A 26,635-nucleotide genomic window follows, 5' to 3' on the forward strand; every position below is an offset into this window, starting at 1 on the left:
GTTATTTAACATCGTGTAAGATCTAAAACATGATTAGAAGTTAGGGTATATTTACTCTGAGACTGACCCAGACTAGTGGTATAATTAAGTAAGAACTGTGCCTTGATTTGGTATAGGCTTGTGACATAATGAGTGTATGTTTATTGATCCAGTCAAAACCAGGTACATTAAAAACGCCAATGTTTGTGTATTTATCATCTAATTCTTCCGAGATATGTGGCATAAGTAGTTGGGGGATGTTTGAAATGTGTATGGAGAGGTTTTAATTTTGATCCAGACTGCTTAAATTCCTATGAGTTTGTAATGTTGGTTTGGTTGGATAGATGCCAATTTAAGGTTATTCACAGCAATTACATCACCCACTTGAATTTCTACCTGTTCTAAAGATTATATATCGGTCAGTAAAATAATGTGAAGTAATAGTAGAATAATTTAACCATGTTTCTGTGAGGCACTTATATGTCGTGTTGTGAATGAGCTAAATTTTCATGAAATTGTGTAGATTTAGTTCTCAAACCTCTAACATTTTGGTAAACTATTTCCTACTCAACGGGACTAGGCGTGCTTTAACTGTATTTTAGGTTGCTTCCTAATTATAGTACTAGGAAAATACTACATTTCAGAACAGTCTCCTCCTCTACCGGTTCCCCCACCCAGTGGCGTAGCCAGGATTTGTGTATGGGGGGTGTTAAGAAGCATTCCTCCGGATCCGTGGGTCCTCCCCAGGAAAATTTGGATTTTAAGGTGTAAAATGGTGCTATTTTAGCAGTTTTTGGTTCTTAAATTTAAATATTGTAATGGTAAAATTTTTTATTAATTTTAATATGAAATTTGTTTGAGTGATGAATAATAAATTAATTAAAGATTTGGTGTAAAGGGGGGAGGGGGGTTGAACCCCTAAACCCCCCCCCCCACCCCTGGCTACACCCCTGCCCCCACCACGTACCTAACTATTCCCCTCAGCAGGTGTATTAGTGATGATTCATTTACAAATGTAGAAGTACAGAAAATTTTGACAATTTCTCCCGGGCTATTCAACCTCAAGACAAATGATTCCTTTGGAAACCAGTTGCCAAGAAATAGCTCGTGGATCTTACCAGCAGCAGGCGTATTAGTGATGATGCGAGCGTCTTTAGGCCCGTCAGCAGATCGACTGGCGCTCGCAAGTTGTTCCGGTTGTATTTTCCCTTAGAAAAGGGCTGACGAGGCACCCATTAGGCCAGTGTTGTTTATTCTGTAGAAAACTGCTTCCAATATAAAAGGGTGAAACTAGCCGTATGTGTAAAATTTTGTACGTAGTTGGCTACTGTCACTTGTGAGCGATTCGACCCAATATTAATTTTCTTAGCAGTCTCCTTTTTCTTGGACGGATGGTTCAAAACGTCCAACGGGCAACAAAGACTGCATTTGATTTTCTAAATGTTGTTTCAACTACTGTATCTAGAGAAGAGACATTCCCAATGCCCTCTTGCATGCAAGTTTTCTTTCGTTCTTTAGGGTTCGATTTGGTTTCCTCATTGACATTTAAGTATGGTTGTATTGTGGATTTATTTGAAATTATGTGCAAAAACACTAAACATTAAAGGTATAATATTTTTAATTTTTTTGCGTGTGGCAGTAATCTCGTGCTGTAATTATAATATTAAAGTATGATGTCAAACTGGATTTAGGTACACCTTAACCCACACATTTAATGTTTGATAACGTCGGCTTACTTCTAAAACCTCGTAAGTCCAGATTTTCACGGTTTTAATATTCCGAATGTGTTTGGTGTGTATTTATTTTTCATTTTTTCACAGCGCATGTGCTGATAAAACCTCGTGTAAGTCAACTCTACTTAGTCTCTTTTCTATTCACAAATTGTAAAACCTGGTATCTTTTGTCAGTCGAGACCGTGCTCCGATAGCTCACGAGTTCCCCCTGTGAAATCGACTGAAATGGGAGTTACAAGGTTTCGGAAGTGAGCCGGCGATGAACTCCGCGTACCGTCGAGGTGTGAACTGTCCGCTTGAGCGGACGGACACGCTGGAAGGGGAGGATGAGAGCACCGGGCCGGGGCGCCGACGTGCGAGGGGTGTGTGTGTGTGTCGCGTTGCAGCGAGCCAGCGTGCCGCGCGCTTCAAGGACCAGCTCCAGCGGAAGCTGGAGGAGCGCGGCAAGGGCCGGCAGCGCGGCGTCATGGCAGGGGTGTACAAGCTGGCCGGGCTCAAGGCGAGGGCGGGGGCCAACAGCAGCAGCTGCGCGGGGCCTTCGGGGGCCGGCGCCGGCGTCCAGCCGCTGCTCCCCAACAAGCCGGCCGCCTTCCGCCCGGCGCCGCCGCTCGGGCCCCTGGCGACCGCCAACCTCGCGGGTGAGTCTCGCCGCGCACCCGGCATGATCCACCAAAAATAGTGATACCTGAAAAAATTGGTTGTCTGTAAAGTCGGTTTACGGACGATAGTTTAACGTGACAACGTCACGACAAAACATTGATGAAACGATTGCATACTTTTATGAATAAAATTGAATCATTTTTTTATTGAATTATCACTATTTTGTATGGATACAAAGGAGTGAAATGAAATATACAATTAGATTGATAAATTTACTTTTATTTGCACTCATTTATTCAAATATGTTTCTTACTTTAACGAAGAGATTATTTTAACTATAACTTTTTATACATGTTTGCTATTTAACTTCTTCCAATCTGTGTTATTCTGTTAAGGAGAGGACGATGATAGGAAAAGTAGGAAACGAATGGGAGTGTTTCCAGTTTAATGTGCCTCGAAAAAGTCAAATGGATGGTTGTTCCAATCGAGTGGAAGAGAGATAGATGCGGCGCAAGTGTACAATGAGCGTAACGGGACACAGTGCAACGGGACAATGTGCGCAATGGGACACTTTTTCGTGCGTGCAGCCGGCGTTCATCGATTTGTTAGACGTCACGTCAAAAATAACAAGAGCGAGTCTTTTCAGAACTCGCCAGAGCTGGGTAACATCTGACCTCTGTGACGAGCATGTGTCCTAATGTTGCAAATACACTTATAATACAAATCTCGGACACAAAATTTATTGTATAAATCTTTAAAATAATGATAGATATGCACAAACTGTGTGTTCAGCTGTCTGGATGCGAACTGCACGTAGTTTCCGCACTGCCGGAGCATCTATGTCGACTATTGAACAGTTCGATTTGCAGACTGAAATGTTTAATATGTAATGAAATGGCTCCGATTAAAGCGAAAAAGACTTGAAAAAAATACTAGACCCCGACTTTTTTGCAAGGAATTTTACCTATCTTGTTAAAATTCATTAAACAGTTAATACTAGTTATATAGTTGCCTTTTGGCTTTGTAGACTTTGATTTGCGCCATCTGCCACAGATGGCAGCACCGTGTTTACACATTTTCGTTCGATGCATCTCCGTTCTGTTCACGTAATGACTCCTACCAAATGCTGTATACAGAGAGCTAAGATATAGCTAAGATCAAGTTGTTATAACATTGCTGTCAAGTATTAAAAATTTTCCTTATGTATTACTAATTTAGACATTCAGTTATGGAATTATAATGTGTTATTTATTGATTACGGAAACAGAAAAACATAATGCCACATTCGTAATATTTTAATATAAATATCACTAGTTCGTGTAAGATAATGACTAATAAGATCAACCTTTTATAAAGTACCCAGGTAGATGTAAATCCTGAAACATATATCATATATATTTATATATATATATATAGTTTTAAAATATTAAGTTGTTTGCAAATCTGTGTAATTTTAAAACTATATAATGCGTTGATCAGCGTGTTACTGTGTAGGAGCGAGTGTTGATTCTCTTGTAGAGTCTAGCATTTGGCGTTAACTTTATCACGTTTGCTTGATGTGTTTTTAATTGTATGCGTAATGTGATTACTGATGGGTGTGTCTGTAAGCTGGCGGTGCTGTTATATGTTTCTAAAAAAATAAAAAGATGATTAGCATTGGTCTTCTTAAAAAATCCATGACTGGACTGTGCATATGATATGTGAATTGTAACCCACTAGAAAACAGGAAACACGGTACTGAAATGGAAACTGACAGTAATGATTAACTCCTAGCAAACTAAAAAATGCAGGCAGTGCAGTAATGTGACCTTCTGAAAAAGTCAACAGCCGGAAATCACTCTAAAAAAATTCGAGTGCGAACGGCTCAATTGGTGCCGGATTACAAATTGTGCCGGACTGTCAAATTTTAGATTAAAGACCTTTCATCTGTTTTAAAAAAACAACGTAATTCATGTTCACTGGTTTGAACTTAAAAATAATATCCCATGTTACGTAACGTGTAATTTACGTAAATTCTTAGTAGGCACTTGGCTCATCTTACCGCGTGCTTGCGTCTGCACTTTCCACTTGCTAACTGGTGTTATAAGGTCTGCTTAGTCCTTTAATAAACAAAACACTTGCGTAGCACACGCAGAAACTACCTAAACTAACAGTAAACAAACAATTTAAATATGTTCCGCAATCACAGCAAATATTGAGGATCCTCAGTGGTGCTTCTGTTTGAAAAATTTTCTGAAAAAAAAAAAATGCTCCCACGTATTTTTGTAAAAAAATTTATTTTTTCCTTCAGCTACCAACGTAGATTTACGTAATTTAAGATAGGTTACACAAACTTCTATGCCCCTTGTAAACATTTTACAAATACCTATTTCAGTTTTAGGAAAAAATATTTTGTTGTTTGTTAGACCATACTTTGTATTAACAGGGAATTTAAGAAACGGTTAGCAAAAGGTGGGAGCCATTATTTATTTATTTATTTATTTATTTATTTATTTATTTATTTATTTATTTATAAATTGTGACATGCACACCAACACTCTGAGAAGAGATTACAGGGGTGTGCACGGTACAAAAAAAAACACAATGCACAAGAGACACCACAGACAAAGGACACAAAACAAAGAAAGACATACTGTATATTTTACTCAGTTCTGTTTTGTGTGAAAAAGTTGGTGAATGTTATCTGTGTCATTCTTGGGAGGTGTGACTCGGCAATAGTCTGGTAATTTTACTGGAACATGTTCCCAAAAATACTTTACCAGAGAACTAACATGTGTCCTGTTGGCCCGTGTCTGGCGTCATCGAGACGTTAAGAGTCTAACCGGTGGGTTGGCCCGTCTTTGGCGTCACCGAGACGTTAAGAGTCTAACTGGCTGGTTGGCCCGTGTCTGGCGTCTAACTGGCTGGGTGGGTGGCGCGATGCCGGACGGCAGCGGAGGACCAGGCGGCGGGGAGCGACGCGGAGCGCGACGCCAGCCGGGTGACCTCGCTGCCCCCCGCCCGGGTGCACCTGCCCGCGGACAGCCCCGTGGCGCAGGTGGCCTGCGGGCTGCACCACACCGTGCTGCTGCTGCAGTCGGGCGAGGTGCTGACCTTCGGCAGCAACGCGCACGGCCAGCTGGGCACGGGCGACCTCTCCCCGCGCGGCGGCCCCGGCGCGGTGCGGCTACCCGCGCCGGCCGGCCACGTGGCGGCGGGCGGCTGCCACACCGTCGTGCTCACCGTCAGGGGCGAGGTCTTCACCTTCGGCAGCTACCAGGTTCGCCCCGTGCCACCTCGATTGTACCTACTTATAAGTAGGGACCGGAAAAATTCCCGGGTTCAATGATCTCCAAAATATCACCCACTCATTGGCTGCTGTCTTGTGAATTGTCCCACGTAGCAGCCTGTGATTCGATAAAGTTTTGGTTGGGGGTCGTCCATTAATCACGTGATTTTTTTTAGCAAATTTTTACCCCCCCCCCCCCCCCCCCCCCCCCTTCCCCCCTAGTGATTTGTGGTGAGGTTTTAGACTTAAGCCCCCCCACCCCCACCCCCCTCCCAATAAATCATCACGTGTATTTTAAAAATTTCAGATTATTATCTTTAAATATAGGTATAATCTAATTTAATTCTGGAAAATTAAGCACTGTGATAAAAATGTCCAGACACACATTAAGGTTGCAGGTTTATTCTCACTGGCATAAAAATAATGAAGGAAAGGCTTATAAGTAGAAATCGCGCGAAAAAATAAATATACATGATATCTCTCTACACCCCCCCCTCCCCCCTTGTGATATTTCGTGATTCCCCCCCCCCCCCCCCCCTTTTCGAGCCTCACTTGATTAATGGACGATATCTTGGGTGTTTCTCATTGGCCCAGCGTCATCCAGGTGAGTTGTGAGCCAATAGCAGAGGCAGCACTGAGGTATAACTATTTGTATTTTAGCCTATCGCGAAACGAATTCGCGAATTTTTCAGGTCTCTACTTATAACTTACTAGCTGTAGTACCCGACGTTGCCCGGGCCAAACACATGGTGAAGGGGATTTTTTTTTTTTTTTTTTTTTTTTAAATCGGATGTAGATAGTAATTGTCTTATTAATTTGAACATCAAGTGTGCAGAATGTCATCAAAAGTTTCCCAAATTCTGATTCAAGGCATAGAAAAAAAGTATTGTTGTAAAAGGGAAGTGGGTAGGGGAGAGAACTTAGGAGGAAAGTAGTGTTTTAAAATTACATTTATTTAGTTAACATTTTTTTTTTATAAAAATCTGAAGTAGACTAATTTTTTTTTTCTATTTTATTTTGGACATCAAGTTTGCAAGATGATTAGGCCATATTAACATGCCAATACCAGTTTTTATTTACCCACATTTCTTCGTTTCAGATGAAAATTTTTTTTTTTCGTTCTGAATGAAATTGTATAAATTCAAACAGAAGGCAGAATAACACTTAAGAAGTCTAAATTTACTTACATTTTGTGACATAAAATAAGCATAATTAGCCCTAAATTAATTTAATATATATATTATTTTGAATACTGTATGATATTATTGAATGTGAATATTAGATTTAAATTGCAAGAGTGGGGAAAAATTTTAATTTTCAGTATAGAGTAAAAGTAATTTTTTACAAATACTTGTACATTGTTTCATGCAGTGGCAATACAGTAGTGTCTCATTTATCCAACATTGTGCATTGTCTGATGTCCCACCTGGGAAAAAAATCGGCAACCAGAACTATTTTTGTTGTTGTTCTCAACACTACCACAGCTAATTAGTTACCCCGATTATAAAAAGATTTGCTGTATTTAATGTCAGACAAAAATGTATTATGTTTCTGTTGTTTTGTTACAAAAAATTATTAGGTTCGTAATGTGTAAATTATTACATAATTTAATGTTAAATAGGCCTTTTTTTCAACACCTGCCTATTTTGCAATATTTTTGCTTATAAAAGATTTTGCCATCGTTTGTCAGCCAAGCAAGAAAAAACTGTACATATTTAATATAAATTATTAGAAATACTAAATCTTAACTGTGAAATATTGTTTTCAAATTTTTAGGGATTTTATTTTACAGTGGTTGCAAAGTTCTTAATGCGTGTTTGAATTCAACTTATCTATTAAAAAAAAAATATTTCAAAGTTCCACAATCATTAATCTTAGCCTCAATGTCAATACGAGATTATATTCTACAGCTTCGTTATACTTAGAATGCAATTTAAATTAATATTTTTTATTTCAAAGTGTGAGTATTTTAAATTGAGTTCAATATAAAATAAATAATTTGGTTTGATTTTTTTTGTAATTTTGCATATTCACACTGGCTTTAAGATGGATGGAGTTAATTATTTTGCATTGCCATTCTTTTAATAACGCTTTCAGAATGATCCTTGTGGGTGTTACAAGCGCGGTATTTTAGTTTGCCGCTCAGCATTCGTACGCTGTATGAGCAGTAACTTTCCTTTATCTTGAATACATTTCCTCACATAGCATATTAATATGTGTATTTTGTAATACATACATGACTGAAAAGAGCAAATTTAAAGTGTTCTAACCACATACTGGCCGCTCAAAACGTCGCCGCGGCTAGGCCTCGTATTTGCCGGCCAGCTGGCATCAGGACTGCTCAGCTCAAACGGCTGAAATGCCTGATGTCCGGACTGAACGCGGACTACTACAAGAATATTGACTGCAGATATTTCCTGCAGTAATCTTTATATATATATTTCTTGTGTGCGTGTGTATGTCACTGATCTCCTCCTAGACGGCTGGACCGATTTTGATGAAATTTTTTGTGTGAGTTCACGGGGATTTGAGGATGGTTTAGATTCACAATTTGGTCCACTGGAAAATGTTTGTTTGATTAATTTTTTATTTATAAATTGTTGTTGATCTTTGAATGGTTTAGGTTTACAGTATATATATGTGTGTGTTGCGTATTTATATATGTGTTGTTGTTAATCTTTGGATGGATTTTATGAATTGTTATTACATTAAAATTAAAATAGAATTGGTTATTGAGATTATTATATTATTATTTATTGAAATAACATTTTAAAGTGTAATTAAAAATATAGGTGCAAATTTGTGAGGTGCAGTATTGAAGTGAGTATTTTACATGATTTTTCGTGATTTTAATTATGTATACACGTGAATTCAATACCAATCAACTTAACCTCCAAATTTAAATTGTTCTCATTTTATTCTATGCAACTTATGACGTATTGATGTCTCTTTGAAAATAAAAATATAAGTTTGTAAAATAAATTATAACATTTATATAATTTAAATTACTTATAGTAATTATAGTTTAAAGTATATTTAAAATTGAAGTTTTGTATTTTTTAATTTATAGTTTTTTTTTAAATAATGATTTTTGGATTTACAACGTTTGAACAGGACACCGTCTGTCGGGTCCACTTTAAAGTGTGTGTTCAGGTGGATTTAAAAATGGTTTGGATTCACAATTCAAGCCGATAAATAATATTTGTAATTAATTAATTAATTAAATTAATGTTGTTGTTGAACGTTCGATGTTTTACATAGGATCCGGTCGGAAGCGCTGTGGTCGCGTTATCGAATATTCAAAAATATTTTATTTTTATTTCAGTTCAACCCGGCAGATGGTGCTGCGATTATATTCAGGGAAATTTCCTGTAAATTTTCAAATTTTAAACCTTTGAACAAAACAACGTCTGTTGGGTCCGCTAGTACATGTATAATCCTGCAGCATTGGCAAATCAGTAGCTTTATATTTCCCATTCATTTCAAGCTCTTGCAGTTTAATGAAATCAAAATGTAAAGTTTAATTTGTAGAGCAGTGATGCCATTTTATTCATATAATAAAAAAATTAAAAAGGGAAATGTATATATTTATAAAAAAAAATTATATATAAATAAAAAAACTGTTCAATAAATTCACATGAATTGAATAACTAAAGTATCATATAATAAACTATAGGCATATAAACACCTGTAAAAATTTGCTTGTTTAAATAAAAATATATAAAATATATAAAAAATATGATTTAAAGAAAGAAAGTTTTGTGTGATTGTGGAACACATTTTGATAAAATTTTATCTTGAAAAAAAATTACACAATACTTAAAAATTTAAAATGCTTCATCTAGCTATTTACAGGCATGTAATGAGAATAAATCAATTGACTTGATGTAAGCTTTTGGTCATACGCCATTGCAAAAGCACATGTACATATGTCTGTAGAAGAAAACTACAGAAAACACAAAAGACAAAAAACACAAATTAAGCAAAAAAATTTGCTGTTGTCAACAGGATATATAAACACCGGATAATATTCCACAACAGGAATATGATCAACAAACAAAGAAAAAAAAGGAAAAATGGACTAACAGAACGAAAAAAAAAAAAACCTACAAATGATGACAGCTACAAAAATATTGAACCCAAAAAAATAATTCAGCACAACAGTTGAAACGTTGTAGTTTTCTTCCACAGACATGCATGCATGTGCTTTTGCAATGGTCGTATGTCCAAAAGCTTAACATCAAGTCATGCACTCCCATCGCACAAATCTTTCTAAGATAATAATAAATCAGTTGATTCAAATTATCCTTCTTTTTTTTTAAAAAAAATGGACGAACTTGCACTGTAGAAACTGTCCGAGAGTTGTCCAGGAACCCGCGTGGAAGAGGCGTGTGTGTTGCCGACGCAGAAAGGCCAGCTGGGCCGGCCGTTCCAGTCGACGGGGCAGGACGCCCAGGCGCCGGGCAACAGCAGCAGCAAGAAGGACGGCCGCTCCTCGTCCAGGGACGGGCCGTGGTACGCCGTCCCGGGGCAGGTGCCCGGGATCGGGCCCAAGCACGGCCGCAGGGCGACGTGGGTGGGCGCGTCTGGCGACCAGACGTTCCTCAAGGTGGACGAGAGCCTGATCAACGCCGCGAGCCTCGCCCGGTCCACCGTCATGGCCAACAAGACCAGCATCGGTGAGTCCCGCGCGTTCTTCCTTTCACGTCGTAACTAGGGATGTGCGAATCCTTGATTTTCAGTTCGGTTCGAATCCGATTCGAATGCCTGGCAATATTTGAGATATGAATCCGATTCCGAATATTAAGCACAGAATAATTAAAAATAACTGATTGATTTAAAAATAATGTGTGTTCTATTTTTTCTAACTGTAACTACTGGCAATTATTTATTACACTGAGATTGAAATGTTTATAATTATGTAAACTTAATTAATAATAAACACTTTAAAATATGAAAACCAAAACATATTCGATTCTCCAACTCAATCGTAATAAACTGCACGCCACAGGGATATCTCAGTTTTATAAACATTTCAGCAAACGAAACCATTTTTTCTCCAATAAATAGCCAAGACTTATTTCTTGTAGGTATGTCATTGTTTTTAATTTATACTGTTTATAGTTTGCTATACGACGAAATTCGTGATTATAGTTTAAGCTCTCGAAATCTCGAAATTCTTTTAATGTCACTGTGTTAATTATTTAATTTACATATCTTTCTTTGATACATCATATTATAAATACTTACGTAATAGTAGCTTAATTTTATTTTTCACTGCTTGTATTTTTGAGCCGTATTAAATTAATTTATAACTTTTGTAAATATTCGTAATACTGTTCGAATCCATTTACGTACAACGATTCCGGGTTCAGGTAATCGTGGATTCGAACCGTACCCGAAAATATTGGGTACTCGCACATCCCTAGTTGTAATGTTTTCCACCCCCGACTCAGTTTGTTCGGGCGCCATTGGTTGTTGCACGACTCCCCAACCAAAGGGATTTTCCAGCGGTTCAGTGGTTACCGAGAAATGGCTACACAAGAGTTTGTCGCATCACTTCCACTCAGCCCAACTCGCAACACATTGATCCAGTCTTTTTGCAGTTCCTCTTCCTTACTCCTCCCCTGTGCACCTTAAACACACGTTTTCTCTACACGTCACATCCTCCATCTTGTCCTTTCTTTGCTCCCCCGTCTCCCTCGCCGGTGCTCCGTATCCCTCCGCCGCACTCCAAATGAGGGAACTTGAATTCAACACTGTTCAGCAACCTCGCTTATTCTAACGAAGTATAATTTCAGAAAGTGTTTAACCACTATAATTGAAGTCCTACAAGATAGTTCACAACGCAAAATTTTCAAGCTAAATACTAGGTGGATCAGGGTGCAAGAAAGTAGTTCTTAGCCAGTAACAGCCCCCTTGCTATAGACAATACTGCTATCGGAGCGGTTGGAAGAAGTGGCTTAACTGCCATTTTACCAGGGCATTGGGGTAAGCTCCAGTCCACCTCACATAGTGGGCCATTTTCGATTCCCGTCGATATCCACTGTCGCCTCTCTAATGATCTCCTTGTCAAGTTTTAAAGCCGTAGTAAATTAAAAATTTTACATGAACTTCAACGCCTTGGGAAGATATACCCCATTTTACAATTATATTAAATGAATTTAAACCAACACTTAAAATGTTAACAGAAATGGACTACAATTTACTTTGAAAATTCAACCTAAAAACAGTAGTTTTATTTTACACTTCATTTAAAACAGAATACCTGAACAGTACTGTAGGTAATAACCGTGAGAAATAAATTCAAGCTAACTTTAGAGATCAGTTTTAGTTTTATTTAATCATGTTTTATACTAAGAAATATATATTCTGCATTAGTTTCAGGAGAAAAAAAATAGGTTTTCACTTTTTTTTTTCCTTATAAATTTAGTATTTATCCTTTTACATTAAATTATTTACACCAAGAAATATACTTATAAAGTTATTTATTTGAATTAAATCATTAAAATATTAAAATAGAATATAGTGCAGTGTTTGTGTGAATTTTTTATTTTAGTTTGCATACCTGTGTTTATGAATGCCTCTAATCTACCTAACTCTCAAGGCCATATACCCGTAATTTTTAGTAGATATTCGGAATATTTCACAGTACCACTGTTAGATCATTCCTTTCCTAATTTTCTTCACTTCTTTACCGCATGTCCGTTTTCAATGACCTCGTTGCGGACATGACGTAAAACCAAGTTAAACATGAGTAAAACATGCCTAGTTGTCTGTGTCAGGCCTCTATCCGGGCAGGGACCGGCATGTAAAACCAAGTTAAACTTGAGTGAAACATGCCTAGTTGCAGGGCCGGATTTAGGGGAGGGCAACCGGGGTGAAAGCCCCGGGGCCTCCACAAACGGAGGGCCCCCACAATAGAGACTTCGGAAAAAAATCTTTCAAATTCCGACAAGTAAACACTAGTAAACATATTTTCCTTTGATATTCTTTTTTCGCTGTTTTACCTTTACCTACAGTACTTTGTACATACATGATTATATTATTGTTAAATATTAACAGAAATATTGATTAACACTAAAATTTAATTTCATATAATTCTTGTCTCCGATTATATTTATGTATGTTATTTTTTTAAATACTAAGAGAATCTACTTTATTTCACAATAAATTATTTATTGGAAAACTCGACTGAAAAAAATAATTGTTCATTTTATTTGGAAAATGATTTGGGGCCAGGGGGCCTCCGCTCCTCTGTTGCCCCGAGGCCTCCAGACCTCTGAATCCGGCCCTGCCTAGTTGTCTGTGTCTGGCCCCTATCCAGGCAGGGAGCAGCACGTAAAACCAAGTTAAACTGTTGTCTGTGTCAGTCCTCTATCCAGGCAGGGAGCGGCAGTGAAAACCAAGTTAAACTCGAGTGAAACGTGCCTAGTTGTCTGTGTCGGGTCCCTGTTCGGGCAGGGAACGGCACGTGGACCGTGATGGATGCTGTGCTTGCAGTCCTCCTCCCGACGCAGCCGGACCACGCCTGCTCGTTCCGGTGCCTGGCCATCAACAGGCGGGACGGCAGCTGCAACAGCTTCGCGGGGCCGGAGCACGTCGACTTCTCCCACACCGTCACGTGCCTGGACCCCCTGTACAACGTGCTGTGGAGGTAACCGCGCAGGCTGTCTTGTGTCGGGACGCCGTCGGGAAGTGCGACTGGACAAACAGTGGCGGGGCTGGAAGTCACGAAACTTCAACTAACTTCAGTCTCCGTGCAGGGGCGTAGGAAGGGAAATGTGATGGCCGCAGGTGCTTCGGGTGTCATCATCACTAAGGGAGAGACAAAATAACAATGATAATAAAACAAATTGGGCTCTTTATTTTTTTTAATCGTATCATCTATACTTGTTCAATGAATAACATTGACAATTAACTAGAGAAAGTCTTCTTTAAGATTTTTATAGTTTTTTTTTTTAATTCAAACGTAAATCTTCTGTTTCTGTACAAAAATCTGACTTTAGCTGTAAGATTCTTGGTAATGTTATGTGTTTCAGTAGCACCAAGTGAAAGAAGTTTTCCAAACTAAAATTAATCAATAGTTTTCTTACATTCATTATGATTCTAGCTTGGCTCTCTAACTTAGCCATATTTTAAATTGAAAACAAAGAGGCGAAAGCAATTGGTTTATTTCGATGATGGATTTCCTGATTTTTAGACAGTAAATTTTAGGAGGGGGGGGGGGGGGGGGGAAATTTTCAAGGGTTAGTTTGCTTACAGTGTTTAGTAAATAAACCAGAAAATAACACTGGGAATTATATGTTTTATTTATTTATTCTCATTAATATATCTGTGAAAATATTTCAGTTTTTTAACATGTACGTTGAGTTGGACTCAAAATGATCCGTCACGTCTGTCCGTTTCCCATCTGTCCGTCAGTCGCTTGACCTCAAAGCCAATCAGAATGCCAGAAAAATTCCATCCATCCATCAAAAGTTTCCAAAGTTTTAACTTTTGACCGACGGACGGATGAAGTTATTACCTCCCAAAGGTATTGCCGGTAACCTTAACTATCTTAAAAAGGTTTTTTAAGTTTTGTTTATTTGTTAAGCTGCTTCTATTGAATTTTTTTTGAAATCACGTTCAATCACATTTTAAAGTTTGATGAGGTGTATAAGTGTAAAATTAATCAGCTATGGTAAAACTGAAAACGTTAATAAAAATCAGAGCAAAAAAAAAAATTTAGTCTAATGATTTGTAAGTGCTTAACTTTCAGTATCGTCTATCTAGAGAAATTTTCACCACCATTTTAGCAGTCTAGTCGGTTGGCAGCATCAGAATGGGAATGCATTTGACGTATGTTCGGGTCCAGTAGCTGATCCAGAGGGGGGGCTAAGGGGCTCAAGCCCCCTCCAAAAGCATCTGGGTCCACTATTGTTTTAGTGTTTGCCTTGATAAAGCCTAGCCTCAGCTGGGTCAAGCCCCTCCCAAACCAAAATCCTGGATCCACCACTGTTCGGGTCATTGTGAACTGCTTGACTTGGTTGATGGACGGATGGACGGCAGACGAATATATCGACAGACGGACACGACGCAGTCACTTTTCTTCCCCGCCCCCAGCTACCACGCGGCGAGCAACGAGATGGCGTGCTACAACCCGGTGGCGTCGGAGGCCCAGACGTCGGACAGCCTGCAGCTGTCGGTGCTGAGCCCCGAGCTGGCGCTGCCGGTGGCGCCGGGCTGCTTCGTGACGCGCTCGCAGGCGGCGCTCCACCTGCTCTGCTGCCTGGACACTCTGACCCAGGCCCAGGAGCAGCGCCTGGTGGTGCGGGAGGAGGGCTCCGCCCGCCGGGCCGGCTGCGGCAAGGTGTACAGCCGCGAGGACTTCTCCGCCGTCACCCGCTTCGAGAGTCAGTACCCGCTACTGTCCAGTTGTTTCCGAACAACTTATTACGAGTCTACTCGTTTATAGGATGTCCTGTGGTATGAGTAGAGACCCGGAAAATTCGCGGGTTCAATGCCCTCCAGGATAGACTCCAATATCCTCTACACATTCGGGCAAAGGCCAACTGTTCATTGGCTGCTGACTTGCGAGTCGTCTCGACTGGGTGGCCTGTGATTCGACACTTCTATGTGTGAGGGTCTCTAATTGGCCCTCAGTAATCCAGATTAACAGTGAACCAATGACAGAAGCAGCACTAAGGTATAATTATTTGAATTTTAGCATAACACGAAATGAACCCGCGAATTTTCCGGGTCTCTAGGTATGAGTACCAGCTACTGTCGATACTGTTCCACAAACACAACTAGCACCTAACGATTTAGAAGATAGTTGTTTCGGAACAACTTGTAACAAGTCTACTCGTTTATAGGATGACCTGTGGTATGAGCACCAGCTACTGTCGATACTGTTCTACAAACACGACTAGCACCTGACGATTTAGAAGTTAGTTGTTTCGGAACAACTTGTAACAAGTCTACTAGTTTATAGGATGACCTGTGGTATGACTCAAATCTAAAGAATTAAGAATATAACAGTTTTGGAACATTTTCATAACAGGTCTTCTTGAATAGAACCTATAGTGTTACAACAGTTCTATAAATATGACTCTAACCTAAAGATTTAGAATATAGTTGTTTCAGAACAATTTATAACAAGTCTGCTCGTTTATAGGATGACCTGTGGTACTACAGTTCATTAAATATGACTCGAATCTAAAAAATTAAGAATATAACTGTTTTGGAACAATTTCATAACAGGTCTTTTTGAATAGAGGACTATCTCTAGTGTTACGGCAGTTCTGTAAATATGACTTGAAACCTAAATCTTCAGAGTATGGCTGTTTTGTAACTAATTTATAACAGGTTTACTCAAATATACTATCACATCTAGTATTCCAACAGTTCTATAAATATGACTCGCACCTAAAAATTCATAATATACACAGTTGTTTTGGAATAATTTCATAACAGGTTTTCTTGAATATAGGATGACCTGTGGTTAAACAGTTCTATAAATATGACTCTCACCTAAAAATTCAGAATATAGCTGTTTTGGAACTGTTTGATAACAGGTTTTCTCAAATATAGAATGACTTCTAGTGTAAGGAAAGTCTCACGAAGAAGATAGAAATCACAAAATTCAGGATCTTGATTTTTTCCAACTGTTTCATATCAGGTCTACCCAAATATTGGACAGTCTCTACTGTTGATACAGTTGCATATATATTAATTGTATGTTAAGATTCAGAATGTAGCTGTTTTGAACTGTTTCTTACCAGTTTTATGTGACTATAGGATGACTTCTACTGTTAAAATGACTCAAATCTAAATATGCATAACATAGCTGTTAAAAACTGTCGCAACAACCACACCTGAATATAGAAAGACCTCTTATTTTAAGAGAGTTTTTCAAAGAAGACAAATCAAAAATTTCAGTTTCAAGCTGTTTTGGAACCATTCCATACCAGTTATACTAGAACATAAGACAATCTCTAAAAGTATGTTAGTTCCTTCAATTTTATCTGAATCAAAAGATTCAGAATTGGATCATTTGGAACCAAAGTTTAACGAGCGTTTCATTGTTTCTCTAAGTTGAGAATTGTTCCAGTGTTCATCATTGAGTAAGTTCCAATATACTATAAATTCTAATGTTGATCCTGTTAATGTTTTTATTGATTGTCTATTATGTTTGTGTGCATGTGAGTGATGCAACTGTTGGCAGGCAGGTTGCAAATTAAAATAAGTAAATAAAACTAAGAGGTTTGTTGGAAACACGTGTTTGATCCTTGTTTCAAGGTCACGGAGGAGGCTGGGGATATTCTGGCCACTCCATAGAGGCCATAAGGTTCATGGCCGACACAGATGTTTTGTTGGGCGGCTTCGGGCTGTTTGGCGGCAGAGGGGAGTACACCGGCAAGATAAAGGTATGCTTCGTGAATTACGTTAGTAATTAATTTATTTGTATTTGACTTGTTGATAGCATTTTCAATATACACCTTATTTATTTCAAAAGCAGGTTCATAAGAAATCTTTATTAGTGCATTTGCAGTAGCTGCATGCCAGGCTGAGTTTAAGGAAACATTTTTGTTTGGTTGTGGAAGGAAATGACTTCCTTTATCTGATTCTGAAGTTCTCATTAGTTTAAGTATTCTTTAAGTTATTGGAATATGCTTTTATGAAAATGAATACATTTTAATTCATAGTTATATACTTACATTTCATTACAGTAGAACCAGGTTATAATGTTCCCACCTTTAATGATTTCCTGCTTATAACTCCATATTTTTAAGTAATGAAATTTTTCCCGTAAGACCAATGTATTTTTATGCTGTTTATTGCCTGTCACGATTTAGGCATTATTCGCCAATAATTTTTGTGTTATAAAATTCTATAAATTAAAAATAATATTAATGAACTTAATTAATTATGCCATCACTTATCCCATCTGTGAAGTTAAACTCATTAAATTGTTTACTTTACACTTTACTTTCCTTTTGTAAGTACAATCATTGTCATACCATGCAAAAACAAAATGGAAGTGCACCAGAACAATAGTGATACACGTTAGCGCTAAAGCTGTGTATTTGATATATAAGCCCAATCCAAAGATTCCCATTGATTAGTGGATTTCAATAAATTAAACCACCAACTTAATGTTTACTAGCATATTATTCTACCAGTTTTTTAAGTAAAATGAACATTGGAATTTTTTTTTTATGTTTTTCATCTAAAAAGGGGCAAAAAAACTTTTTTTTTTACAAAATTGAAATAGTGTTATTTCTATGTTTTGTAGTGTATGAATACATAGTGATGGGTCAAATCCCAATTTTTTCGAATACAAATCTTGTATTCAAATCCCAAATTGTACCTTGAATTATACCCCTCAATTTCAAATCTAGGTATCAAGAGTAAAAAATAAAATTATGATCAATAAATTAAAAAATATGAACCATGGGTTTTAAAACAATTTACGCTTTAAATGTTTGTTACAAAAAAACTAAGTTTGCAGAATTAATACATATTGTAAATTTTTAAATATAAATATATGATAAAAGTACACTATCTTAGGGAATAGTCATGAGTAGAGACCTGCAAAATTCGCGGATTCATTCGGTGATAGGCTAGAATTCAAAAACATATACCTCTTAGATAATTTTGCTATTAACTTACTGTTCATCTGGACGAATCTTAACCAGTTATAAACCCTCAACCAAAGAAGGATCGAATCACAGACAAACCTGCTGAGACGACTTACAAGTCGGCAGCCAATGAACTTGGGTTATTTGCCCGAGTGTACAGGGGTATGTGCAGTCTATCTTGAAGGCCATCGAAACCGCGAATTTTGCAGGTCTCTAGTCATGAGATAGGTATGAAGAAAAAAATAATTGATCAAGTAAAATTCAGAGGTTATCAGTGTTGAATTTTAAAATTTTCTGTACATCCTCTAATATTTTTCTTCTAATTTTTTCGCTTGAATATTGAATACCGTGACTACTTAGGATTTTATTAGCCCATTCCTATTTTTAAATATTAGTAAGTTAATTTCACGTGGCAGTTGCATTTGGACAGAACTGCTTGTGAATGAAACTGAGCGGGTGCCGTCTGATTGGCTGTGTCCGCGGCAGTTGTTCGACATCGGCATGGACGGGGGCGAGCAGGAGACGGACGGCGAGGTGCTGGCGGAGACCGACGAGATCCCGTACGAGTGCGGTCCACGCCAGAAGTACCCCATGCTCTTCGACGAGCCGATCCCGCTACAGGTAATCCAGCAACGCTCGGGTTAGATCTTCGTCGATTTTCACTTGTGTGTGTCGTCATCATCATCATCAACTGCTGCTTACAGCCTGTGTCCTGGTCTGCAAAGTAAAATGCCTTCCATCTACCTCTGTCACTCCACCATTCCTCATCCTTTAATCCTTTCTCCCACACTTCTTTAACCATCTGCTCTTCAAACCTCCTCCTTGGTCTCTTCTTCCTGTGTACTTCAACTCCATCATTTTCCTAGGGTTTTCTCTGGACATGGCCGTACCATCTCATTCATTCGAGTCCTGTACTCCTGTTCTTGCTTGTGCAATCTCATTCCTGGACCTGTCTTCGCCTCGTAACTGCCATCTTACTTCTCTTAAACTTCATTCCTATTTGCTCTGATCTCCCCAGCATCTCTCGTATGTACAGTCCAAGTCTCAACTCCGTAAGTGACTACAATATTTGTCTGCATTTTAATGGCACCTCCTTCTTCCATACCAAATGTGTAACGTTGTTAAATATGTACATATGTAAAGCATTCACAAGAAGGATAAAAATACTAAGTATACTTATGTAAATACATGACTTTAAATATATAGGCAGTAAATATTTTGTTAATGGATTAATTTTGAACGATAACATGTTCAAAGGATAAAGTCGCCGGTGTAATAGTAAATTGGGGCTGCCCGTCAAGAATGCTCCAGGTGGATGAGGGACAGCTATTGGCCCTTGGTGGTGTCGGGGGAAACTAGCGAACTCTCTCAGGTGGGCGTCCCCAGAGAAGGGTCCCGTGTAGGTGGCTATCGGGGTGCTCCGCCTTACGGCTTTGCTGTGATTGTCCTCTGGTCTCCTCCAATTCTAACACTAATATCAGTCTTGGGAAGCACTTTAGACCTAAGTCATATTATTTGTATTTAACTGGGTTTGTCGTGATGGAACTTGCAGCCGAAGTTTGCCGGTCTAATTCAGGCATGGCCATGCATGCGGTGGGAGGCAGTGGGTGGATCGAGCGTGACTTAGTTCGGCGTGTGGGAGGAAGAGGCGGGGAACCAATCATGAAACTGGTGCGTGGAAGAAGGTTAAGTACGGGCTAGGGATGGCCATGCTCTGTCTCCGCTCTGCTGCGGCGTGGTCTTAAGAAATTATTTTCAGGGCGACCACCTTATTGAGAGCACTTAAATGCGTGCAGGATTCCTGTTTAGAGGGTTATTTACGAGACCTTGCATTATCTTAATGTGAAGCTAGCTATTATGATATTATCAAGTTATGTATAATATTCTAGTTAGGTATGTTATGTATGCCTCCTCAAAATTATATGTTTTTAACTATTTTAGAAACTATAAACATGAATGTTTATAGATAATTCACATTTTCGCATTAAATTTATGCTGTCAAATATTTATTTTTTAGTAATATCTCTTGGGAAAAGTGATTAATTGAAATTGAAATTTGTATTATGTATGAAGATACTTTATGTTCTTATCTGGGTCGGAAAAAATTAACGTGAGGTACTGTTAGTGTGGTTTGGACAATCAAGTAAAACTTTTTAAACCGCCCCACAGTTAAAAAAAAAAATTAAGACTGTAAATGTTACTGTGTGTATATATCTGTTAATGTTATCTGTGCGTAGAGCATATCTTTTAAGGTTTTCAATTAGTTCTCCTATCTGGGTGAACTCATGCATTAACTGGGTCCCCGTGGTGCCCAGGCATCGGGAACTCTATGACGGTCCTGAGTGTGGTGTCCCGGGGAACGTGCGAGTGGAGAGCTGTGTGGTTCAGAGAGAATGTGTCGCTTGCAGGCCAACAGGTGGTACGTGGCGTGGGCGAGAGTCAGCGGTCCGTCCAGCGACTGCGGGTCCAGCGGCCAGGGGATGGTCACCACCGAGGATCAGTGAGTTACACACCGCCGAGCGCATCCACTCAGAACACTTGAGTCAGTGAGAATATTTACCATGCGTGTGCAGCATGCAACAAAAACTGACAGGATGATAAAAAGCTACATACAAATAAAAATTATATGTGTGCTTCTATAATATATTTTCATTATAAATCATTACATTATTATCTGATAAATCATTATAACTATAAATTTGAATAAACATTCGTTATATTTCTAGATTTTCATTACTAATTAATATTTTTCCCAATTGTTTTACTAACTTAAATACTAAATTTTATACATGTGTTAGTGTTAATATTGAATACTCATTATTTATTTAAACATTTTTATGCTTTGACAACCGTATTTATCACATGACTCTGGCCCTTTTATTGTTTTATTTATATTAATTTTTTTTGCATGCAAAATTAAAGTTAGATTTTTATTATGCCAGGTAAGTGTAACTTGTAATGCATGTAGATAAGTAGCTCGCAACCAATAATTTTTTTATTTTATTTTAACGGTTTTTGTAATTGTACTGGTACAACTTCCTTTCAGGGTTGTGTTCTACTTCAAGTCGTCGAAGAAGTCCAACAACGGCACGGACGTGAACGCGGGGCAGATACCTCAGGTCCTGTACCAAGTGGTCACCCCGGAGAACCAGGCTCCGAGCCTGCAGGCGGACCTGGCCGAGCCGGTGTACATCCTCAGCCGGGACTTCTCGCGCACCGTGTCGAGGGTGAGTGGTTTCATTGCTGGGAGGTTTATCATTTCCTTGATCTGCCACTGAGTTCAACACACGCAGTAGCCATCTACTTGCAGTGGCGTAGCTAAGGTGACTGGCGCCACTGGCCAGAATTGAAAATAGCACCCCCTCTTGGACTAAAAGAGAGAGGGGGGAGGGTTCAATAACGCGAAACCGTCGCGGCGGCGCCCCCTCCTGCTCCGGCGCCCCTGGCGGGGGCCATCCCTGCCACCCGCCTGCTAGGCCTCTGTCTACTTGACGAAACTGTCATCTGATGATAAAGATGGCGCGAGGCTCTCGCTGCCATTTTCCGTAGTTTCTCGGCTTGTGGGTTGTGGCCGCGTCGAAGGCGGAGGCATCACCGACGACGTTTCGGTCAACGTTGCAGTCGCAGTCGTCGGGGAGCAGCAGTTACTTTGCGGGACCCAGGGCCTCTTGCTTCTGCGGCATCTTGGTATTTTGTGAGAGGGGCGTTATTTGGGGGTATGCAATAGCCCACCAGAGAATAGTGGAGTTAAGGAGATGACGACAATCCCCCCCCCCCCCCCCCCCCCCCCCCCAATCCCTTCTGGGAAACTTGGAAAAAAAAATAAACTCTTTCAAAATAGCATTTTTAACCCAACCTGGAACTTAAATTAAGACAAAGATCTTGCTTAAGAAGTTTTTATGTTATTACCTGGTCGAAATTGGTGAAATCGCGTCAATACACATGAAAGTGCAGGCCCGCCACTGTCTGATGCACGCGGGCCGTGTCGTGTTGGCAGGAGTGCTTCCAGTCGCTGCTGGCCCTGCTGCAGTGGAGCTGGAACACGTTCAAGGCGGGCCTGGTGGACATGGCGCACACGAGCGGCTCGGGCTCGGGCCACGTGGCGGCCGTGCTGGACCTGGAGCGCCTCGTCTACATCAGCCGCGCCAGCCTCCGGCTGCTGCGCTCCTTCACCAGCGAGATCTACCCCGACCGAGGTCTGCCCTCTAGCTCGCTCCCACCTTTGAATATATATACTGTGTAGAAGTCGCGAGTGGACAGGATTTACTCTACGTTTTTTCAGGAGCGTATGATGAGCAGCTTGGGAACTTCACCGCTTAAAGTGCGCTGCCGTAACGCCCTGTATCGTCTCTGGTTGTTATTTGCACGTTAGAGCGCAGCACTGTCGCCCGCTGTCATTCCCCCGCACATCCCCCACCCATCATTCACTGCAGCTCAAGGTCGTTCAACGGGAGGGGGAAAGAGTGTTTGAAGAGTTCGACACTTGTCCGCTAGGGACCACCACAAGTCGATGCCCTAGAGATGGTGGCGATTGCGGCGGTGAATTAACCAATCTACCTCAAACCGTATTAGAAATTTTAACCTGGGCTGGCGACTTCTATACAGTATATATATTCAAAGCTTCCACTCACAGGTTGCGGGCGACAGGAGTTTGTTACATACTGTGTTCCAACAAAACTTAACAAGTTTACAAACCTGTCATGACAATTATGTAGATTTATGTGACGACGTGACGCGTACTTGTTTCATGAAAACTTGAGTAGACAAGTAAGCAATCAGACAAATTCTTTTTTTTTTAAATACTAATTTACGATTGTTTTATGGAAGTGATATTTTAATTTTATATATGAATTACATACGTAACTCTTTTAATATGATCAATTATTGTCATAAGTATTTGTGGAAGATGATTGTTATAATTATGCACGGAACGTTGCTAACAACAGTAATAAGTGATAAAAGAAATATAAATATGATTAAAAATTTTCGTGGAACATATTTAAACCTAACCACAATTTTGAACTCTATTATTGCATGTAAGTCTTGACAATTTTCAATATGTTGTCTGTCACCTGTGACTAACTTGTACATGAACATGGGCATGTTAAGACGTATTGACATTCGAAGTAGTTTTCATATATGTCGCAACTTTCTAGTTTTATTAAATAGGCCATCCCGTTGTTGCTTCTCACCCTCTAGACAGGGTCAGCATTAGAGCTGTACCAATTCACAAAATTTAGCCGATTTGCCAATGCAACTGTTGCTAATTCACATATTTTGAACCTATACTGAAGAAAACATTTTTTGGTTAAAAAAATATTGTATAATATTAATATTACTAAATCATCCAAAATAACGTATTCTGAGAAAATCACGCATTTCAAATGCACATGTATTTTAGTTTTTAACGGAACATAACTTCTACTTTTTTAAACTCATTTTTAGCTTCTGTTAGTTGCTTTTAAAAACATGAATTTACTAATGGAGGCTGGAACATTTAGTTATTTAATACGTACTTATATAAATGAGTAGAGATGGTGATTTATAGCATTTAAAATAATAACATTTAGCATTTTGAATTTGAAATTTAGCATTTTGTAGCATTTTTAAAAACAAGATTTAGCCAATTCTCTCATTTTACATTACTGAAGAAAAGTATATTTTTAAAAAGCATTAAATAATACACATATTAATTATTAACAACCACAGAAATAAAGATCTAGCACAACTACAAAGATAGATAGCCTATCTTGGCAGGTTTCCAAACAACTTTTTAGCACTTATGAGTGCAATAAATTGAATACTTAAAATTACAATAAATTACAATAAATTACAATAAATATTTTTTAGCAGTGTTCATGGCCATAGTTGATGTAGAGTGCACAAATAATGTTATTGAAACTCGTTTTTTCAATTTTATGTGCATCTTAGATCTCCCCTCTGCTTCGCCGCGCTAACAATTATTGTAAGTCCCATTTTCTGGCTGTGTTTCACGTAAAGCCGTGTTCTTGTGTAGTCTGTGGAAGGTGGTGTGTTTACAAATACGTGCATACTTGTGAATGTGTTGTATACTGTTTATATATATATATATATATATAAATAAAAAAAACCGAGGTTGGCCGAAGGTGAATTGTTCTGGTGTAATCTGGAATGGCAGAACTTATGTGCATCTTAGGCTTCCCAAAAGCAGAGATGTCGCAATATGGTGGCCTAAAAAACTTGTACTCTGCAAGATGACGGACACTCTTCCAGCTAGTTGTTCTTTGCTTTGTTTACAATCGCGAGGCACGGATGGCCATTCTTCATTCAATAATTACGAACAATAGTGTTGTAAATGACGTGACAATAAGATACTTGTGCTGAATACGCCATAAAATGATGGTTTCTTTTGATACTGAACAAAACAAAATACAATTGGTAAATAAATTATGTAGAGTGAAGACGAATCTACGTTTTTTACCTTGATTTCGCATTTATCTCGGAATAGTCTATATTTCGCATTTTATAGCGGAAAAAATCTAATTTAGCATATTTTCGCATCTATTTCGCGAAAACGAAAAATTACCATCTCTATAAATGAGGTTATTTAATAATAAGTAACTATGAAATATATTGATTCACAAAATACAAAGTTAAAAAAAATTAATTTAAAATGTGCAAAATTGCGAGACTTTGTAGTACATGTTTACAATTCAAGAACGGGAATTCCAATACCACCTTAACGTGTGCGGCTGCGAAAATTTATGATACCAAAAATTTATACCGAAATGCATTTCATGTGGTTGCTTTGCACAGGAAACAGTAAAAGTAATTTACGTTTTGTGAAGCCCTATATTATTAGGTTATTATTGTTTTATTCAATATTAAAAACTTTACGTAATTAATTAAAATTGTCTCATCACGATATTACAAACATTTTTTGCGGTTCAAGCACTTGGTATTTTCAGCTGTTTGTAGTGGTAGCAATGCTCCAAACAAGCAAGTTTTTCATTCTATCTAACTTTACCGTGCTGGTGATATATCTATTTACAATGCATTAGATTCAATAACTTTATTAAAACATAGGGTTTATAAGTTTGATGTGTACGGCTGGCACACGTAGCTAAGAAATGATGCGAGTTCAAAGTATGCAGTAGTATGAGAAGTGAAAAGGGTACTGGTGGATTTTTAGGTTATGAAAGGCACTTTCATTTTTAAATGATATCTGCCGTAAATTAACAAGCGTATCATGAATCTGCAGAAACGCTGATTCGACTAAATATCGGCAAAATCGGCTTCCCGATTTGTATCGGGAGGGACAGAAGACTGGAGCTAAGCGGGGGTCGATCGCCCTGCTCACGGACGCCCTGGGACAAGTGGGAGTACCCTGAGAAAACCTGCAACGTCTGCGATGAACATCTGGGGTTCAAATTCAGATCACCATTCAGTTTTAATCTTTGATTTTCAGTCTGCTTTGTCCTAGACGAAGGCTAATTTTGTATTAACAAAATCACTAAAACCCTTCTTAATTGTGTTGTTGATATTCATGCACATCAAGTGGCCAGTGTGAGGTATGCAGGGTGTGATTCCTGGTTAAGGCATAGGTGAGGGTGGTGTTTGTAAATGTAAAATCGTGCTAGGCTGTACTGGAATGAAAGCGGAGACATGAGTCTCGTTAGGGTTCCCACAGATGTAGTAAATCTGGATAACAGGGGATATTTAGGGAATTTAAAAAGTGTCTCAAAGGCTTAGAAAAACAGGGAAAAAAACAAAAACCTTAGCTGCAAAACAGTATTAGTAATTATTTTATAGGTACTATGTTGTATCATAATTTCTTAAACTGGTATTTATTTTTAATTACAGTTTGGTGAACAATTAATAATCTGTATCACTAACATTAATCAAACTTAAGGGATACAAACAATTGTATTAATTTGAAACACAATAAAATATCAAAAGTTTGATCAAAGAAATTCAAGGGGTGTTTTTATAAGCAAGTACAGTGTGAAATTTGGCCACTGCAGCACTGCAGTCGGTACGTGTACCTACATCTGTTGGCAAGCCACAGACGCCAATATGGAAACATTCAACCAAGTTTACGTTTGTTTGTATTTTTAATGCCTCTGCCGATTGAGAATCCCACCGACTGTGAAATACACGCTTCAATTCATTTTCCTAGTGCTAAAGGCGTGAAAATGGTTTGAAATTCATAGTCTGATCAGTGAAGTGTACAGAGAGAACATTATGGAACGTAAATATGGTCGCACGAATGTTCATGATGATGAACAAAGTGGGCTGTCTTCTGTCATTATGGAAGATTTGGTGCAGAAAGTTGACGAAAAAGTGAAAGATAACAGAATTTTACCACAATCTGATGAGTTTCCTCAAGTCTCAATGGTTGTTAAGTCAGGCGGCAGACTTCTGTGAGGATAGGATTCAAAAGTCCGGTT

General features: G+C 38.7%; 1 protein-coding gene across 4 annotated transcripts in view; it reads left to right on the top strand.

The window, feature by feature from the left end:
• Positions 1 to 26,635, top strand: part of LOC134538847 (E3 ubiquitin-protein ligase MYCBP2) — a 455,666-nt gene that overhangs the window by 56,913 nt on the left and 372,118 nt on the right. For all 4 annotated transcript variants that reach the window (XM_063380393.1, XM_063380394.1, XM_063380396.1 and 1 more), the window contains exons 14-23: positions 2,099 to 2,350; positions 5,246 to 5,571; positions 9,989 to 10,259; positions 13,084 to 13,237; positions 14,686 to 14,975; positions 16,864 to 16,991; positions 18,693 to 18,827; positions 20,615 to 20,706; positions 21,253 to 21,433; positions 22,204 to 22,402. In XM_063380393.1, the coding sequence (XP_063236463.1) occupies positions 2,099 to 2,350; positions 5,246 to 5,571; positions 9,989 to 10,259; positions 13,084 to 13,237; positions 14,686 to 14,975; positions 16,864 to 16,991; positions 18,693 to 18,827; positions 20,615 to 20,706; positions 21,253 to 21,433; positions 22,204 to 22,402 (2,028 nt within the window). The remainder of the gene's footprint in view (positions 1 to 2,098; positions 2,351 to 5,245; positions 5,572 to 9,988; positions 10,260 to 13,083; positions 13,238 to 14,685; positions 14,976 to 16,863; positions 16,992 to 18,692; positions 18,828 to 20,614; positions 20,707 to 21,252; positions 21,434 to 22,203; positions 22,403 to 26,635) is intronic.

This window comes from Bacillus rossius, chromosome 14 (assembly GCF_032445375.1).
Source record: "Bacillus rossius redtenbacheri isolate Brsri chromosome 14, Brsri_v3, whole genome shotgun sequence".
In the NCBI taxonomy this organism is placed as follows: Eukaryota; Metazoa; Arthropoda; class Insecta; order Phasmatodea; family Bacillidae; genus Bacillus; species Bacillus rossius.